The sequence below is a fragment of the Pseudorca crassidens genome, chromosome 4 (assembly GCF_039906515.1).
Source record: "Pseudorca crassidens isolate mPseCra1 chromosome 4, mPseCra1.hap1, whole genome shotgun sequence".
NCBI classification, from domain to species: domain Eukaryota; kingdom Metazoa; phylum Chordata; class Mammalia; order Artiodactyla; family Delphinidae; genus Pseudorca; species Pseudorca crassidens.
In genome coordinates this window covers 33,064,124-33,084,805 of record NC_090299.1, presented here as the reverse complement: position 1 = coordinate 33,084,805, position 20,682 = coordinate 33,064,124, and the positions used below count along the sequence as shown (strand labels likewise).

General features: G+C 35.9%; 2 protein-coding genes across 3 annotated transcripts in view; one reads left to right on the top strand and one right to left on the bottom strand.

The window, feature by feature from the left end:
* Nucleotides 1-9,074, bottom strand: GIMD1 (GIMAP family P-loop NTPase domain containing 1). Its single transcript, XM_067735405.1, has 2 exons — nt 8,670-9,074; nt 1-261 (listed from the first exon to the last, which is right to left on the bottom strand). Exons 1-2 carry the CDS (start codon nt 9,060-9,062, stop codon nt 1-3), a joined length of 654 nt encoding a protein of 217 aa, XP_067591506.1. The 5' UTR covers nt 9,063-9,074.
* AIMP1 (aminoacyl tRNA synthetase complex interacting multifunctional protein 1) overlaps nt 1-20,682 on the top strand; it is a 168,287-nt gene that overhangs the window by 49,998 nt on the left and 97,607 nt on the right. Inside the window, exon 7 of one of the 2 annotated variants that reach the window (XM_067735398.1) lies at nt 10,387-10,460. The exons of the other annotated variant lie outside the window; for it this stretch is intronic. Within the exon in view, the coding sequence (XP_067591499.1) occupies nt 10,387-10,460 (74 nt within the window). The remainder of the gene's footprint in view (nt 1-10,386; nt 10,461-20,682) is intronic. 2 annotated transcript variants of the gene reach the window in all.

Sequence of the window (20,682 nt, the reverse complement as noted above, 5' to 3'; positions counted from 1 at the left end):
TCATTTAAAGGTAAGAACTTGGTAACAATTTTCTTTTATAAATTCCATGATTCTTTCTAAGGTTTTTAGTCTTTGTTCATTAAGTGAGTTTCCTTTTTTATACTGGAAAATATATCTGTGCTGAATAGAATTTAGTAGAGTTAGCAGTGTATCAGAGGCCTCATGTAAGTATTCATCTTCATTGAACCCAGCCTCTTCTATTTTCTCTGCATGGGTGAAAAGAATGGCAGTGTAATTCTTCCAAGCATGTCCCAGAAGTTCCTGAAAGAGAGAAGTTAAATGGCTATTTGCCTTGGACTATATTTCTCAAAGAAGAGCTGAGGAGTTATTATGGTTTAACACAGTCAATAGATCTGTACCTCATTATGTTTCTAAAAGCTGGAATATATAATGGAAATGATGATGGGGTCAAGTAATGTAAGCACATGGACAGAGATGGGTGGGCATTCTATAAAAAAAGGCTTTAGTTCTCCATTTTATTTTGTTGTTATAATTTATATACAACCTCAAAACTGCATATTATCAATGCTGCATATGATTTAGTTACATTTGCAGCATTCATTTATACTTGCCTGTCAACCTGAATCTTTTAGAACCACTGAATTCCTTTGTCAGAGCACCTTGCTCAAGGGAATTGTCATATCTCTTTCTGTAGGAATGTTGTGTTATCATCATCACTGAAAACATTTTCTAAGGATTTATAATTACATAATCTGGTTACAATCTGTCAATTAATCAGATGACATGTAATGGAAATGCTAAGATCAAAATACATTTGGTAATTTGGAGCAACTACAAAATATTACTGTGACTCGCATCCTCTTCACATACCTGGAATCAAACCCAGTTTATCGGGTGACTTCCTCTAATGTGGGTGAAAAACACTGCAGACCGGTATTCCTTTGTTTAGTAATATGTAGAAGTTGGTTATGTAATAAATTCTTGTTTGATTAGTGCAAATGAGCTGATATAAAGCAGAAGTAATAGCACATGGCAGATTGCTTACGCAATATGAAAGGCATCTAGAAATAACCATTTAATGTTTTTGAATATTTCCAAAGTTATATGAAATCATGACAGTGTGACAGTAAAATTCCTTCCATTCCAAACACTCGCATAAAAAAAATATTTCCAAAGCTGCTACCAGTTTATAATAGCAAGAGAAGTATTAAATGCTTAGGAATAAACATAACAAGGAATATCCAGAACATCTAATAATTAAAAGAAAGAAAGACGGGAGAACAACTAATATTTAGTGCTGGATATTATGCTAAGCGCTTTACATACTTTATCTCTTTTGAAGGTCAACATGGTGATTTGTGAGAGATACCATTATGATATAGAGAAACTGATATATAAAGAGGTTGAGTACAAACAGAGGCATTAGCACAAACTCTAGTTTATAAAAATCTTGAAAAAATTGAATGGCAGTTTGGGAAACTTTTGAATGAATATAGGATTCATATTTATAATATTGAACAACTGAAAAAAGATGAAAGGAAGAAGAGGGAAAGACAGCGGGAAAGAAAGTAAAAGGAAGGCAGGAAGAAAGAGGAAGGGAAGGAGGGAGGAAGGAAGAATCAGGACATGTAAATCTAATATGAAAATACAGGAACTGTGGGACAATATATTTAAATTAGAAACATCTCAAGACTGGTTACCAATTATAACTCCTAACACAGTCTGACTTTTATCAGAGCTATTCATTTTCACATTTATTTCTATAACTTGGCTATGACCTCTTTGAAGGCAAAGTCTATGTCTTTCTATATCAATCAAAGCCTCTAATATGTTGTAAACTCTCAATAAATATGTTGTATTAATTTGGAATTTAGACCCTCACCATCGTCTCAAATAGAAGATTTAGGGTTTTATTTATTAATTTTGAGTCCTCAATTTTGAAATTTACTCTTTGGGACACAAAATTGTACTTTCCTGTAAAACTTTTCTACTCTAGTTCATTATCACAAATTCGCCTGTAATCTGCACTTTCTATTTTGTATTCAGAGGGACTCTCTCAAGGTATAGGTCCAAAATTTTTCCTCATATCTGTTCAAAATGTGTCTGTTTATACCATAGAATAATTGTATATTTCTAGTTCTCCTGAAATGCCCTGCTTCAAGAAAATCCTCAGACATTTCCAGATCAGTACATTAGGGAATAATTATTTAAACAGAAAGATTCTGAACTTTACAAAAGAATTTTTCAAAGAAGTACTTTAATTGGCATATGCTTATGTGCCTTTAAAACTCAAAATTAGCAAACCTTTAACCCAAACTTTAAAGAACATAGCTCTTTTATAAATCAAAGTCTATATGCAATGTCAACATCACATTTTAGCTAATAGTGACATAGCAAAATTACCAGACCTCTTCAGAGTTTCTCGTATATTCTATGTACTCTAAGAACACATCTCTTGTGAAAGAGGTCAGAGAACTGCAAAATAAATAAACCATGTTGTGGGTTGAATTGTAACCTCTTTCTCCAAATTGATATGTTGAAGTCCTAACCTCCAGTACCTCAGAAGTGTCTTTATTTGGAAATAGGATTATTGCAGATGCAATTAATTAAGATCATTAGGGTGTGACTCTAACCCAATGTGTCCTTATAAAACAGAAATTTGGACAAAGACATGAATACAGAGAGAACACCAGGTGAGCATAAAGACAGCCATCCATAAGCCAAGGAGAGAATCCTTGGACAGATCCTTCACTCACAGCCCTCAGAAGGAATTAACCCTGCTAACACCCGTTTCAGACTTCCAGCATCCAGAACTGAGAGACAATAAATTTCTGTTGCTTAAGCCAGCCAGTTAATTATACTTTTTATCACAGCCCCAGCAAATTAATCCAAATGGTTGAAAAATTAATGAAGTGCTAAATATATCAGATTTAGGTTCTGGGAATAGAGATTTCTGGGCCATTTACATCAGAATCACCTGGGATGCCTGCTAAAAATGCATCAAAATCTTTAGGGGTGGAGCTTGGGAATGTGAATTTTAAAAAGCACTCTAGGGGCTTTATTCCTTCTGCAAATACTTATTGAGGGTCTACTTTGTTTTGGGGACAAGGAGTGGTACAAGACAGGTACATTTCCTGCTTATATCTAGTGGAGATTCTTGTTTACTAACTAAAGTTAGGTCTAAGGAAGAGGGACAGACAGGAAAAAAATACTTTCAGTTTGTTGTAATCGCAAGTGTTATGATAGAAAATATATTGGCACTACAGAGGCAAACATTTAGCCTAGTTTTGGATGGGAGAGGTGGAAAGTGGGGGTAAAGGGAGGGGGTCAGAAAAAGTTTCTGGCATGTGATGATGCCTCGAGCATAGGAATTAACAAAGGAGTTCTCAGGCAGTAAAGACATACCAAGTAAAGAAAGTGATTGAGCATTATTGGGAATTGTATAGTATTGGGATTTTATTTCTATACCACTATTGATCCTTCATCACTCTTGTCTCTAGAAGTTTCTCAAATTTAGAATCAGACCTGGTATTCACTCAGCACATTATTGATGTATTCATATTGATTGTCAGGTTATTGAAATGTTTAATACACGTGAATAAATAGCTACTGTCCTTAACCCCTTGAGTGTTACCCCCAGACCTGTTCCCTGGGTATTGGCTGATGCAGGGGCTATATTTATTATTAACTATTTTTACAACATCACCATAATAAAAATTCATGCTAAATAAACTGTTTGGCTCAAATGGTTCTCTCCTGAGTTATATATTATAACATAGACTTCTCCTCTTGCTAGGTTAGTACCTATTGCATTAAAGGGCATAACATTCACAGTGTGTTTTTAGTTCCCGGCTTTCTGTATTGTAACATTAACATGTTGCCTCTTTGTCTCCACCAGACATCTTCTGTACTTTAAACCATAATATCATTCAGGAAAAATGAGTTAAAGCGCCTAAGGATAATAGATTTGTAAGCTTGACACCACTTACAAGTCCATGTGTTCAGCCACTGCAAAGTTTTTACATGTTGATAATTATTTATGAAAGGATGCTCATGTCCTAAACTGTGAGAGAAATTGCACTTTTGAATTACTGCCAAAAATAGAAGAGAATGGTTGATTTAGCTTATATTCTTTAGATTGATTTTTGGCCAGCAAATAGTTGAATATTTGAAAGTAGTCTCACTTGGTGTATAGTCATCATGTTAGTGGCCAAACATTCTTTATGGATCCAGAGAAAGAATAATCACATTTGATTGATACCTCACATAAAAAATCCAATAGAAAGATAATGTAAGTTTCTGGTGGTAATAATTTAAATATAGTACTAAGCTAGATGGAAATTTTACAATCAATCATGAGTTGTTTGGTTTCATAGTGCTAATGGGTATGAGTCCATCTAGTCCTTTTGGGACAACTAGTTAGGATATAAACTTTGTTTTCCAGGAATTACGTTCATTTTCCCAGGACCTCACCAGCCCTGCCCCACTTGTTTGTGGTTGATGAAATCATAGCATCTGGACCTTTTAGGGGGAAACTTTAAAAAAAGCCAACTATTACATCAACTGAGAAAAAAATTATCATGGATCAGGAGGACAATAAGGACCATTCTTTATATTTTATGCTATTCCCTTATTCTCTTCCCACTTCGAGCACCACATTTGCCTTCTTAGAGAGCCAAAGCTGAATGGTAAGCCTCGTTAGATCAGATTCAGAGAACAGTCAGCCTTACAGATCATCTGTCAAAACTGCCTTATTTTACAGATGAGGGTATTAAGGCCTTGTGATGTTAAATGGCTTGGCCAAAGCCACATAGCTGATTATTGGCAGACTTGGGCCTGTAACAGAGGTTCCTTGAATGGCAGGGGTCCCCTGTCCTTCACACTAAATTTTTATTTCAATTAACATTACTAAGCCAGTAAATTTTTTTCCCAGATTTTTTTCTAAATTAATAAGGAAGTTCCTATAAATCAGGGCCGTGTAAGTTTTATTTCACTCTTACTTTCTTCTGAAGCCTATCAAAATAATCCCAAAGAAGGCTACAAATAATATGTCCCAATTTTAGGGTAAAACAAATACTAACAATAAAGTCACAATGATCATAGGTAACATTTATTATGCACTTGCCATGTGCCAGTGTCTGAGTGAATTTACTATTATGTTAATATGACATTAATTCCAAAAGTAACCCAGTAAACTATTATCTTTCCCAATTTACCAGTGAAAAGATTGAAGTTTAGAGAAGTTACCCAAGGTTACAAAGCGAGTAGCTAAGTAGGAACTTGAACAACATCTAATATGTTGCTTATATCTAGTAGTTCATTTGAATAAGTACTCATCACAATCTAGGTAGTGCTGATGGCAATAAAAACAATAATAGTAATGGCAGTTTTCTGCAAACCTACTATGAAACTGCTGTAATTCAGGCACAATGCCAAGCACATTACATTTATTAAATATAGCCCTCAGAACTCTTCAATTAGGTAAATTATCCCCATTTTATAAGTAAGGAACTGAAGCCAAGAAAGCCTTAGTAACATTTATAGTCATATACCTAGAACTGTAACAGGCTTATTTGTCAACTGAATTCTATAGAACACCTAAGCCCATGATCTTTGTTTAGTATGTTCAGGCCTTACATTGACCTTTCTGAACCTTCCCTGTGTACACCTATCTGTAACATCAGCAGTTGAGTTGTTCATTCGAAATTAAAATGCATGCTTGAAGCCTGAATATATACAGTGATAATATGTACATGATACCATGATCATGGAAAGAATTTAGTCAATTCCTGGATTCAATTCCTGGTGCACTTTGGCTGCATGCTAGCACTTTCCCTCAGGTGACTTTATTTATGTTCTGATCTATTATTGGGGGATTTTTAAAAAAATTAAAATGATAGATAACATTCAGATGAATCATTCCCTTTATTTCCCAATTTTGGGGAGATGACTCACTGACATCTCCACCATTTTACTGTAAATTAATGAAGGCCTAACATAAATAAAGAAAAAGGGATCATTTGAGGAACTGTTTCAGTTGTCACAGTTGGCAGCTTATAACCCCTCTGTAAAATATTAGAGCACAAACTGAGAGATATTTAAAGAGACAGCAGAGAGGTACAGGAAAGAAGAGGTCACTTCTCTGGCACTAGCCTTGGAGACTACTTCCATGGAAAGCATCAGTGCCCCCAGAAAGGGGGAAAGGAAGAAGGGAAGGCAGATGTTCTCTTCCCCATTTTGCATGAGCCAGGAAGGAGAAATCCAGGGTGTGTCTGAAACCAGAGGACCTTAGCAACACCTCCTTCCTAACAGCTGCTGGTCCTGTTGAATATTCAGACATTCTGCAGCTCCTCCCAATCTGTGAGCATATCCAGATGGTTGCCACTAGTATCTGAGGCACCTTCAGGAAGAAAGTCATAAACAGCCAGCCTGTGCTTAGGCAATCTTCAACCAAAGATCAAGGTGGTAAGCCCAGAATGGGACTGCAGTGCCTCCTAGGGGTCGAGGCCCCTCTGAGGATTACTAAATCTTGGCTGCTGAGTTCTCCCAGGAGACAGAAGTTATTTATTCTCGAAAAAAATATTCTGGATCTGAGTTTTTCCCTAGCCCATCTCCTCTGTGCCTTCAACTCCTGAATTGGCCACTGACGTAAGGAAGGCAGCTATAAGAGGAGAAGGCTATATGCCAAATACCATTTAAAAGGATCAGAGACATGTATGAATCAAATTCACTTGCATAAAAAACAATTAGGGAATTACAATATTGTTCTATATCCTAAAACTGGAAAAAAAATCTATTTTCAAAATTTATGTCTCTTAAAATATCCTGTCTGGACCAGCAGAAAGAAAAATCTGGAGACATATGGAGAGGGTCAGGTTAGTTTTTGAGAACTATTTATGCATTTACTGAATTTAGTGGGTTACATCCATCTATAACTTAAGCTAAATGTCTATTTAATAGCAACTTTAAATGAATTTTTAAAACTGTTTAAAAATTACACTGACTGTATGGCTGCAGTTCCCCCCCGCCCCCCGCCCCTCTTGATTTCTACCAGAAATATTGTTTGAAATGCAGGCTTTAACTGGTTGGGGGGTGGTTTATGGGCTTTCTTAGATTCCACATTGTTTCTTAATTGCAATCATCTTCTTTTCTTCTTCTTTGCTTTTGTACAGAATGTCCTTGATTTTTCAGGAGTTAGATGATGAGGATTATTTTTTATACTCTTGTCACCCTAATTTTTTCCGCTAGTTTCTTGTGATTACACATATGGCTTTTTTTTTTTTTTTTTAGAAACATGCACAGTTACTGAAAAACAAAACGTGTGTCTGTCATTTAGAACAATCTTATGCCTTTAGTTAAAGGAAGATATCTTTCTTTAAAGCAAAGTATACTGTTTTTCTAAGTGTAACAGATTCTGCATGAGCATAATCAGAGGTGGGACCAAAAGAAGAATAGCATTTATACAAATTCATTTTGAATTAAAAATGTCTACTCTCTATTCTTCATGTAGTTTACTTGTGAAGCTTCTAGGGAAGATGTGTTCTCTGAGCTCAGTGACTTAATGAGGCTACTGAATTATACTAGTCAAGTCCAGCAGTTACATTTGGGTGGCCCCAGACTGGAGAATCAAGAAATTGAATAAATGAACAAACAAACAGGGATGAACCACTAGTCAAAAGTGGCATATGTTATTTTTGTTCACCCTGAGGTCCCTGTGATTTTCTCATGGCTGGCATGGAGCAGTTACCCTACAGATGATGAAACAAGCAAAGCTTCTGAAATTCCTGATTTTTTTCCTGTTAATAAAGTATAAATCTCCCCTGATTACTTACTGAGGTGTAGGTCTCAGTGATGCCTCCTTCACTGAGGAGTTGTACATTGCCCTACTTTGGCACTTGTTTATCTATTTGTCTTATACTTGTTTATCTATTTGTCTTATACTTGTTTATCTATTTGTCTTATACTTGTTTATCTATTGTCTTATACTTGTTTATACTTGTCTTATACTTGTTTATACTTGTTTATCTATTTGTCTCTTCTAGGCTGTGAGCTTTTTGAGACCAGGGCTCATATATTACTCACCAATCATTAAGCTCTGTACTGGTGCTCAATACAGTGTTCAGTGACTGAATCAGACAGTAATGCCCCATTTATGGTGAACTGTAAGAGGTTGTCCCTTGATGTTGAATGGATGCAAGTAAGTATTTTAGTTCAGTGGTTCTAAAACTTCACTGTTTTAGAGAAATATACGGGAAGTTTATACAAATACAGATAGGCAAGCTCTACTCCTGACATTCTGTTTCAGTAGGGCTTGGATGAATCTGCATTTTTAACAAACAGCTTAGTTGATTCTGATGCATAGTCAGACCACACTGACAATCAATCAGATTCACAGTTCTTAGGGGTTTGAGACTTAGTTAACCTCTGAAGTTCAGTATCTCATTTTTTGTTTTGTTTTGTTTTGTTTTCTATGACCCAGTTACAAAATGACTGAATTCCTCTAAAGGAAATTGTAAAAATGACTCTTGGTGGGAAAATCAAGTAATTTTTACCAATTATTTTTATGTGATCAGCACTTGTTTTAAACTACTTGCTTTAAACTTGGATTAAAACTACTCTTTTAACCAGTTTTTCATAGTTCTTTCCTATTAAGATAATGTCCTTCAAATGGGAATAATGTCATTAGTGTGATTACCCCTTTTTATTACCTGGATCATCTGGACTGGGGAAGATTCTTCCTGTTCACATAGAGGCACATCCACCCTCTGGACCAGCAGTGCAAGGTGCAGACCCTCTTGCCCGAAGTGATGTGCCAGGGCCTCCCTGACCTCCTGCTTCACATGCTTCTTGCTCAACCTGCTGTGCGGATAACCTGGAGTGTCCAGCACCTGGACCTGCAGGGTTACCTCTTGCCCCCCTCGACGCATGAAGCTGTGGAAGTGACAACTGCGGCCCAGACTGCAATCTTTGGTCACAGAACATGGAGCAAAGCTGCTGTGGAAGTCAGTGCTTCCCAGAAGAATGTTCCCAGCAGAACTTTTTCCACTTTGAGTCATGCCAAAGAGGGCCAAGTTTATGGTCATCTTATTGGAGTCCATCATGGCTGTGGGTAAACAAAGGCTCAGCATCAGCAGTCAGGCTTCTACACTCCCCCAATATAAGGCTTCTTACCTGGCCTAGAGCACTCCCAAGTATTGACTTTGATTTGCTTTCCCCTTATTCTTAGTGTCTAAAGCATGGAGGAGCTCTCCACTGAAGTGGGGACCCCTCAGTGACAAAGGGAAAATGGAAATAATACTAGTAGTTTGCAGTGGGAGAGGAGAGAGAAATCAAATACAAATAAGGAAGGGAGGAGGAAACAATAATTGCAGGAAAATTAGAAAAAATATTACATGAAGATGGTGTAAGCCATGTTTAGGAGGAATATGTTAACTCATCAGTGTGACAGGTGAGTTGGTTTAGAAATGGGGTCCTGAGGTCTCTCACTTCAGGAACAAAGGTAGCAGCAATATTTGAAAATTATTCACTCTTGGAGGAGAAGAAGGAACAGTACAGTGGAAGAAATGGCCCTTCTTGCATTTTAAACAACGTTCTGCACCTCCCTACTCCCTACCTCCCCACCCCTTGAATATACAAGTGGCATCTGCAAAAAATTATCTTTCCTGACTTCCTGAATGCTTCGGTCCTATGAAACATGAATAATATTAAAGGAAGACTTCTGTTCCTGTTTACTAATTTTTTAACAACTAGGCAACATTCTGATGAAAATGAGAACTACTTGTAATATCTGTTATGAAATAATTAAACAACTCCATGGTTCATCAGAGTTAAGTATTGGCTCTTCAATGAAGAAAAGAAAGGCCAACACATTGTGCAGTTCAGTTAGGAGGGAGGAGAACCTGGGGAGAATCTATTTCATTTACAGCACCCCTAAAATGTAGTTATTTTTGTGCAGAATATAAGCCCCTTATAGCATTTTAAGGTCATCCATCATTTTCATTAGATTGATAAGGCAGAGCTACTGACCAATTGCCAAATGTACTCAATCTGCTGATTCAGAAATAAAGACATTTAATATTGCATATTTATTATTTTTGCTTATAACTTTTACTTCAACTATAAAGTTTTATGTACCGCTGACCTTTCTTGTCCTCTGATGCCCCTCACCCTACTCACTCCAGACCCTAATATGAACATGTTGAAGGAACTTCACACCCTCATACAAAAGACACTCACCTTAGGGGTCCCTGAAGGTGACCCCAACTCACCAACTCATTCAGCTGTGTCAGCTGCACCATAGACACTCAGATTTCTTTTTACTCCTGAATTAGATGTGTGATTTTTTTCAAGAATTAATTATGGACTCACAACCGATTTGCTCTATGTCACTTACCTTTTCCAATCTTAAAAATGTTTTCTCCACAGACTTCCCTCAAGCTGTTACAGTTATGAACTTCAACCTTCTGGCAGTGTCACTGTACCACTCTGAGACTGATACTGTATGTATTTTATTTAGTTAATCTATTACCAGAATCCTTTCTATAAATGATTAGTTGTCTTCCTCTAATCAGCACTGAGTTTTTTATGTCACTTGACAGATGTGTAACTGCAATAGGTACTTCCTGAAACTTTTATTTCCAGGATTAACTTTTGTTTAAGAGAATTGCTTATAGGTAACAATTTATCTTACAGCCTAAAGAAATGCAGGATTGGCAAGTGTTAAATAGAAAGTAGACATTGAAAAGCAATGATCACAATTTTTTCCATTGTAATTGACATATTTACTACTTCATGAAAAAGTTTCAACAGATATGTAATATACATACAAGAGATATTGACTTCATAACAGTATTTAGGTCATAAATTCAAAAGTTCTCTAGGAAAACTCTCTTGGCTATTTCCATGCAATTGAAATTTATTATTTGATGTGATCACTAGCATGATTATATCAACATATACAGTTTCCATATCAATTAATGATAACATATTTCAGAAAAGGAGTACTTAACTATGACTTAAGGCCAAATAAATTTTGCTTTAAAATTGGGGTTTTATTTTGTTATTAAAAGATTAAATTTGATTTTTCCACTTTTTAGTATATAACCCATATTTTCCAACATACTTTCTTAGTTTATAAGTTGTAGAAACCTTCATATCATTATATTCTGGTTCATCTTCTCCTGTACCTCTCAAAAGTCTGTGAAGTATGTATTTCTGTGTGAAGGAATTTTGGAGACATCTGGAATGCTTTATGACTTCATGGACAGAAAGTTTAAAAGTCTTCTTCCTGTGTGAATATGACAAAGAAAACACAAAACGGATTTATTCCTCTGACAAGCACATTCATTTGGCTTTCTTGAATGAAGCAGAAAGAACCTCCCCCAGGTGGCAGTAGCAGCCTGTTTCCCAAGAAGTGATTTCGAACCAGAATTTATTTTCATTTTCTTCCACAAACCATAAACTGACATTCTTCAATTAGGCAATTTATATCAACACATATTAATTGTGTGGAAAATCTTTTGAACAAAGGCTAAACTAAGCCTTCTTTCCTGTGTCCCTTATAGAAAGTGACTAGTGTAGAAAGTCTTTAGTTTTCAAAGAGCCCTCTTTGAAATCATAGTTTAAATCATTTGCTGAGTGAAACAGTTGATGGCTTAAAAAATAAAGTTCAGAGTTCATATGTGTAGTGAAAAGTTCTAATGAGACTGCAGAATTTAAAAATAATTTTCAACAGATTTAATGGAGGTTTAAGATCTGTGTCAATTTAGAGATCATATAGAAGGGTAATGTATTGGTATTTGATGATGTTTAATGATTGATGTTCATTCTTTTTGAATCAGGGTGAAAAGAAAACTTGAAATATTACCTTCACTCTTTTCAGTAACTTGGCTAAACAATATAACAGGGATAACTTTAACAGCTGGCTCCAGGATTTCTCTGAGGAAGGGAACTGTCTTTGAGAAAATAGTTTGATTAGCTACTTGAGGTAGAAAAGGGGATCCTGAGAGCATGAGCCGAATTCACTAACAATGATGGTCAAACTGCTGGGGATGAGGGAAGAGCCAAAAAAAAAAAAAAGAGTAGAGATAATCAAGGTATATATAGAGGAGGGGAGAGGAAGGAAGGGAGGGAGGGAGGGATGGAGAGAGGAAAGGTAAGAGGGAGAGATAGAAGAGAAATGAGAAGGAGGAGGAGGAGAGAATAAGAACTATAACATTAGAACATAAAAGGAAACTAGAGCTCCCACTTGTGGAAATGGCTAAGTGACTATGTTAGAGCAGAGATAGCTAATGTTCAATTTTAACTTTTTACATTTCTGGGATGTAAAGTCAGCCATGTTCACAATTCCCACGTTCGCAATTACCTTTTTATTTTTGTTTTGTTTTAAGTTGTTCTTAACCTTTTACCTTATTTTATTTTGATGGAAGTTAATAGAAAGGCCTGAGGTCCATCTTAGGTTAGCACAGGACAAGGACCACCAACACTGGAGACTGTAAAATGACATCTGAACTGAATGAGGAGAGGAAGGAGGTTGAAGCTAGGACACTAATCCCTAGGCACTTGCAGGAATCTATGGGAGGACCTTGAACTTTCCACAATCTATGAAATGAGATATTATGTGGTAAGGGTGACTCTAGATGACATAGTAACAATTATATTTTAAATTATGCACACACGTGCGCACACATGCATACACATGGGCACACGTGCACACACACACTGTATTAGTTTGCTAGGGCTGCCATAACAAAGTGCCATAGACTGAGTGGTTTAAACAACAGAAATTAATTTTCTCATAGTTCTGAAAGCTGGAAGTCTGAGATCCAGGTGTCAGTGGGGTTGGTTTCTTCGGAGGCCTTGCTCCTTGGCTTGTTAATGGCCGTCTTCTCCCTATGTCTTCACGTGGTCTTTCCTCAGTGTGTCTGTGTCCAAGTTTCCTCTTTTTATAAGGACACCAGTCATACTGGATTAGGGCCCACCATAATGACTTCATTTTAACATAATTACCTCTTTAAAGGCCTTATCTCCAAATGCAGTCACATTCTGAGGTACTGGGTGTTAGGACTTTAACATAGGAATTTGGTGGTAGGGGAACATAATTCAGTCTGTAATACACACACTCACATTTATATCAAATGTTAATATGTCTGTGTATGTGTGTGTATATATACATACACACGTATATTTATATATTTATGTAAATTATGTCTCACATACACACATGTATTAACATATGTGTATATATTATGTATACATCATAATTGTGTAAATTATATGTCTCTATACTCAGTAAAACTGTGTCTCTATACTCCATAAAATTGATTTAGTATAAGTAGTTCTCGACTTCTGGCAATTTGGTTTAAAGGCGCTCTCACAATTTTAGACAAATTCCAGTTTGCATTGACTTGAACTGTGAACCCCTTGCTCGTATGTTATGTCTTTTCGTAGTAAAGAAGACCCTTAGAGTGATAATCAGAATCTGTATTTATGATGTCTAAATGATCTTAACCTCGGCCAGCACTGCTCCAAGTCAAAGGGAACACTGACAAGCTGGCTGAAGTTGGTGGTGACTTGATTGATTCAGTCTGAGCTGGTCTTAGAGTAAGACGTCAGAGTTCACCTTTCAGAAAATTTCAGAGAACACTGGTCAGCAGTTTAAATTTTCCAAATGGTCCTAATTTGAATACAGTTTGAAAATTCTTGGAACAATGAAGAATGCCCATATCTGGACAGAAATATTGCTGGGAATAGGAGGTTTCAGTCCATATTCGGTTGGCTTCACATTTTAAAGACTCTACCAGTCTCATCCCCACATGGGAATGTTTATGATATTTTGGGTTTTGTTTGATGTTGTTGCTATCGTTTTTTGTTTGTTTGCTTTTTGTTTTCCTTCTAATTCTGATGATTTTTTTAGGATTATAAATGAAATATGTATATTTTTAAGCAGCTAAGAAATTTGTAAAAGAACACAGAGGAAAAATAGTATCATTTAAAAATCTTTATTTCCTGGTGCCCATGGGCCAGTTGCTTCTCTTGGAGAATGACACAGTAAATACATTTCTTTTTCCAAACTACTCATGTTCTCCCCGTATTTACTCCCTTCTTTAAGATCCACTACTGTAATGAGAGGCATTAATAATGGGATTATGTTTAGCATGTTAAGTGTATGGAGGCAAGAGTAATTGTTGGCAATTACTTAATCAGGATATGGTATTTTTTTTGCTATTTACTGCATTCATTTTTCTAATATTTATAGTTTTAGCAACTTTATTAATAGTGAGATTGGTTTATAGCTTTCCATTTTTATCTTATATTTGTCAGGTTTTCAGATCAGGAATGTGCTAACCTCTTAAAATGAATTAGGAAAATTTCTTTATTTTATGGTACTCTGCAATAATTTGGATACCTTGGCCATTACATATCCCTTGAAGGTTCAAAGAAACTTTCACAAAAACAGCTAGGCCCGGCAACTTTCTGGAGGTCATTCCAGAACAACTTAAAAAATTGCTGTCATAGTAATTTGACTCTTCTTATGTCAATTTTGGTGATTTATTACATAATAAACATATTTTACCCATATTTTCATTTTTTTAAGGTATAATTATCTCCATTTCTAGCATTAGATCCCTTTTCTTGTTCTGTGATGGCTTTTTGTTGGGTTTGGCTTTATATACTTAATAAATATTTGCACATATGTGCATGTATGTGTGCACATATGAGTATGCATTTGACTTTTGTACTTTTATTGTTTGAAGTGGATTTCCATGAACATAAATGAAATTTATCATCTGATGCCTCTAGGATATAATGAATGATTTGGCCTACAATAACTAAACTTTGATCACCAGCTCCAAGCCAGTTAGTTGAAAATTGAGAATCACAAGTACACTCATTTTCAATTACAATATAGTGAGTCATTATACAAATATATGTCATTATTGAAGAAACGAGCCCAACTTCAAAAGCAAGAGAACAACCAGTAGAGTTTGAATTCAAATCATTTCAAAGCTCACAAGCCTATTCTTGAAAAATTTCTGCTAAATTCTTTACCCTAATTTAGATCCTCTTTGCTAAAGGACTTTTCTTATTCACTCTTGAGAAATAAGATATAGGATAATACAAAGTGTCATTGAAAATATATTCATATGAAAATAATTGTATATGTCAAAGATTTTATATGCTTTATTCTTCCTACCTAGGAAATAACATGCACTCACCTATATAGATAAATATATTTTATTAGCCAAATGCACAGAAGCAGAGGGTCTTATAATAATTAATAAAGGTTTTAACCTCTTAGCCCTTGAGACTAGACACTAGGCTAGCTTCAACTTCTTACAGACTCTATTATTATTATTCAATTTCAAACATTTTTATGTTATAAATGCTTCTAGTAATGTTCCGGGAAACACTAGAAATGTCCCTTATCATGTTAAAAAGCATCATGAATGCCATGGATAGTAATTACAAATAAAGTTATAACCATGGATATCAGATGCCACACTTGATTTTTCCTAGATTTATGCTACAAAATCTCCCATTTTATGGAAAATGCTTTTTTCTTTTCTTTTTCTTTTTACAAAATAATTGAGAACCTCAAGTCAAGAAAAATAGCCCTGCATAGTAATAACTGTAACTTATCTAATTTATTTATAATCTTCCTAGGACACCTAATTTTTCCTTTCCAAGAAAAATGCAATTTTTTTTTTCTTCCTAGCAATAGCTGTGGTATGGAGCTAACTTGCCAGATACTGTCACTAAAATTTGCTGATATCAAAATGTCTGAAACACTAGGACCAGTGAAAGATACTGCTAATTACTGTAGAAAGGTCAGAAAATCCTGTAACTAACTCCCTTAGTATCTTTCCATCCCAAATTGAGGTTCGGTAGGGTGTGGGTGTTTTGTGCTTGCCGAATGATGGACTATAATCATCAACTAAGCTATGCAAAAGACATCATTCATGGCAACAGGACACTTTTATCATGATTCTATCAAAGAGTGTCAGCTACATGAGTGCTATAGTTATTAGCATTAACTTCAGGTCTTGAGTGTTTTCAGGAGGTAAAATATTGGATGGCAAAGATTTACTATACCGTAGTCCTTCATTTAACCTTAAAAGATAAAACAACAGTAGAGCACTAACTGTTCTTTTGTGGCCTAAAATAGGAAATTGGGATCTCCAAATTCCTAACAATACTGAGGAGTGACTGAGTTACTGAGAAGGGAATCCAACGAGTGTCATCTTTTGTAGATTGCTATGCAGTGCAGATTACCTAAGGACACAGTGTAGAAAGAAAGGTTGTTAGTAGTGATGCGGAAAAGGAAATGTCAGTTCCTCATTTGTGTGTATGTGTACATGAAGTGCTGTATACGAGTTCAGCCTTAATGGAAAGCTAAGACCTGTGTAGCACATGTGCCAGGCACTGTTCTAGACACTTTAATATATTAACTCACACAGCCCTCCCTCTAAAAAAATAATTAGTTTTTATTAATCACATTTTAAAGGACATTCAGGCACAGGTTAAATAATTTGTTTATGATTTTACAGTTTATAAGTGGCAGAGTTGGGATTATGTTTTTTTTTTTTTTTCAGAGTAAAGTTGATACACATCTGCTCAACTAGTTACTATTTTCATATCAGCTGTAGCACTTGGCCAGAATGGTAGGGTTGTATGCCAGAGTGTAGAGAAAGGGAAAATGTGCACTGGAAGAAGGCAGAGGGACATGGGGATATATATAACTGGTATTTTATTTTTATGCTTCTTTTCCCAAAAATGGTTTGGGAAAACATTTAAAAACATAAAAATCAAGAAATGATGGATTTTCTAAGGGAAAAGTTAAAGTTGTCCAAAGTTAGTTGAAATTTGGTTAATGTGCTTTGCTTCTGTTTTAGGCCCAATCTTATTGATACAGGCCATTTTAATCATAAAGGTGCCCCCCAAAACTCCAACTAATAACAGCAAAAATAGTAATAATGATAACAGCTGTACCTTATGGGCAATTGCTGTAAGGCAGGCATGTACTAAGTGTTTATGAGAATTTTTTCATGTAATTTCCATAAGAAGTCTGTGTTGTAGGCACAATTATTGTCACTTTCCTGATGAGAACACTGAGCCTCAGAAGAAGGAAACTCCAGCCAAGGTCTACCTGAGTCCAGAGACCATATGCTTATTTATTATGCCATGACGTGGATATAAATACAAAAGCAAAATGTTAAGTGCTCCACACAAGTCTTTTGCTTATGTTCACTTAATACTGGTCAGACGCAATAATTATCATGAATAACCACATTGTTAAAATCTTATACTGACCTGTATTGTACCTCTGTGATCGTGGTCCTGCACAGTACATCACATCCTGCTTATCCGCCAAGTCTACACAGAAATTAAGACGCGTGATTTAAAAGGCAGAGGCCGAGCAGGCAAGAGAGTGTGTGGTAAGTTTTAAGAATGGTTTTCAGGTGCTCACCACATGAGCTAAGTGCAAAAAAGACAAATGCTAAGGTCGATATGTTGTGTGGTCTATGAGAGATGAGGTCAGGAATGTAACACTGTAGTGGTAAATTTTGAAGAGACATATGATATTTACATAATTCCTAAAAGGTGAAATTAAATAGGTCTGGATAAGAGCCACTATCTGTGCCAAGCATGATTATATGAAATTGAAGTCATTGCTTTATAGTATTGCTATAAAATTGCTGGGCTAAAAAACAAACTGTAGGCCCACAGTATTTGGAGACATTTATCTGAAACATATTGTTGTAAGCTTAGATGTGGTGGAAGAGTTGAATTTGGTCTTCTGGCCAGTTTGGGAAGGTATACAGGATATTACAAACAGAATAAAGATCATGTTTACATAGTCCAATAGTAAGCTTAATTTGGCAAAAGAAATGGCAAGAAGTAGTTTGCATACATAAGTGGCAAAACAGGTTTATGGCCCAAGGTGGTCCTTTGTGTGATACTAATTTTATTTTCAGTCCTGTTATATAATACTTGCTTTTAAGGGCTAAGTCAGATATTCTTTGAAGCAATTTCTAAAGTCTGTCGTGTGCACTAATTTACATTATAATCAAAGTGCCAAAGATAACATTTAGAGAAGATGTTATGCGAAATAAATTCATAGATGGCATCACAACCTGGTGTGACAATAAAGTATTGTCACACCATAGTGTGAAACATAGTATGAAAATATATATTTCATCCTATGCTTGTTTCTCCTGTGCATTAAAGATAAGTGAAATAAATGTATTACTTAGGATAAAGATAATTATTTTTGAAAGAATTTTATTTTTAAAAGTAAAATATCATGGAAATGTGTTTATTAAGTTTATTAAAATTTATGCCAGCACTGTCGATACTGAGGAAGATCTGAAAGCTTATTCAAATTGAACCCAAAGATAGCTAACTAATTAGTAAATGCAAAACATATTATTGGGCTTCCCTGGTGGCGCAGTGGTTGAGAGTCCGCTTGCCGATGCAGGGGATACGGGTTCGTGCCCCGGTCCGGGAAGATCCCTCATGCCGCGGAGCGGCTGGGCCAGTGAGCCGTGGCCGCTGAGCCTGCGCGTCCGGAGCCTGTTGCTCCGCAACGGGAGAGGCCACGGCAGTGAGAGGCCAACATATTATTGGGAGGTGCTCAAAGACTCAAAAGTTAAACCTTTTCAGAACCTGAACACATCTAGGCTCCAGATCATTTTTATAAAATCAGAAGGCTCAATTGCCTTGTTTCTACCCTCTATTGACACCTGAAAAGAACAGATATAATTACCCAAATATGTGATTGTTGAATGAATATCTTTATGTGAATGCCAAAGAATAGAAACTAAATAAAATATAAAGAACTGGGTTTAAAATCAAGAAAGTCTTTAAGAGTAGGTCACTTCTTTACAAAACAAAAAATGACCTACTTTAGTGGGTTATTGTAGGGTTTAAGACAGATAATCTATACAAATGTGTTCCACAAAATGTCTCACTATAGTAGATGTTTAATAAATAGCACTTGAATTTGAATTTGTCTTTATAATAAGGCAGATTTTAAATACAATTCTCTTCCAGTCTGCACCTCATTACAAACTATTTTTGTGTGTCTTTAAAAATATGACAGTGGAGGAAATTAAAGGTAATTAGTTATAGGCAGTAAAGAATGGGTTACATTTCCTGTTTTGTGCTTATACAGTTTATAGTGGCCTTCTAGGATGAAATATAGTTATGAAAGTTACCTTAAATGGTAAAGGTATTTATAAACTATAGATCTGAGTTTAAATATCTGCTCCACTACTAACTTGCTATATGAAATGGATAAGTTTTGTATCTTCCCTTAGACTAGTTTTCTCTTCTATAAAATGGAAGCAATAAAACCTCATGGGGCTAATGATATAATGCTGTTGATCTGAAACAAATAGACTGCCAGATATTTCTCCAGCAAAGATGATTTTATTCCAGATCAGCAGAGAATTGCAATTAGGGGTCTGCAACCATGGCAAACCACATGCAAGTCACTGAACAGCCAGGGAAAGAGAATGCTTTTATGTAGAGAAAGGAAGTGAGGAGGGCTATAGTAAACAAACAGTCCTTGCCTTTCATTGGTTGAGTTGTTGCCAGGAGAAAAGAGGAGTTTTTCTTCTCCCTCTCGGGCTCCGCTATGTGGCAGGATGTGAGAGCTCCCCCTTTTAGTCTCTCAGCTCTATTTAATTGAGGTTTTTGTTTATCAGTTTTTTACAATGCATATAAATTAAATGAAATACTACATGGAAAACAACTAGTGTAGTGCCTGACACATGTCCCAAATGGAAATGATTGTATTTGTGTTAACCCTGTCCTCCTCTTGTGTCCTCTAGTACTCTTCTGTAGAAATCTGGAAGTCATGAATAATTTTTCCCTTATCTCAGCCTAACTCATCCACCTGCTGAAGAAATATCACTGATTTTTCCCTATAAACATCTGTCCAATGCATCCATCCCTCTTCTCTGCCCCCATTGTACTGTCTTACTTCAGGCCCTTCTGAGTGATTGCTTGGACATAATGAGATAATTTATAAAATGATGTCTCTGCCTTTCTGTCCGTCTTCCAGTTTATTCTGCCTATTGCTGCTAGAAAGACCTTCCCGGAGTCAAATGTAATCATGTGTAGAAGGCTTCACAAGCTCCACATTTCTGTATGGTAAAAACCAAACTCCTTAGTCCTAGATCTTACCTTTCTCTCCACCCCTACTCTGATCCACAGCTATTAATGCTTTAGCCAAAGCCCACTCCTTGTTCTCCACCAATGTGGTCATGGTGTTCCCCCTCCACATGTCTACTTATGCCATTATCTGTCTGGAATACCCTCTGTTCCCTCACTCCAACCTTACTCAAAACTTTGTTTGACTGGCAAATACCTATTTATCTTTCAAGACTCAAAAAATATTTCTGGCATAAGAATAAACATGCAACAATATGGAATAGAATTGAGAGTCCAGAAATAAATCCTTACATTTATGGTAAAGTGATTCTCAACAAAGTGCTAAGACAATTCAAAGGGGAAAGAGTAGAGTTTTCAACAAATGATGCTCAGAGGACTGGATATCCACATGTAGAAAATTAAAATGGATCCTTATCTCATATCACATACAAGAATTAACTCAGTGGATCATAGATAAAATAAAATGACTAAAGTTCTACAACTCTTAGAAGAAAACACAGGAGTAAATCTTTATGACTTTGTCTTAGGCAATGTTATTTT

Coding starts and splice junctions, on each gene's coding strand:
- GIMD1 (XM_067735405.1), bottom strand. CDS start 9,062: ATGATGGACTCCAATAAGATGACCATAAACTTGGCCCTCTTTGGCATG. Junction 262..8,669: donor CCCCAGTCCAGATGATCCAG/GTAATAAAAAGG, acceptor TCTCTCTTTCAG/GAACTTCTGGGACATGCTTG.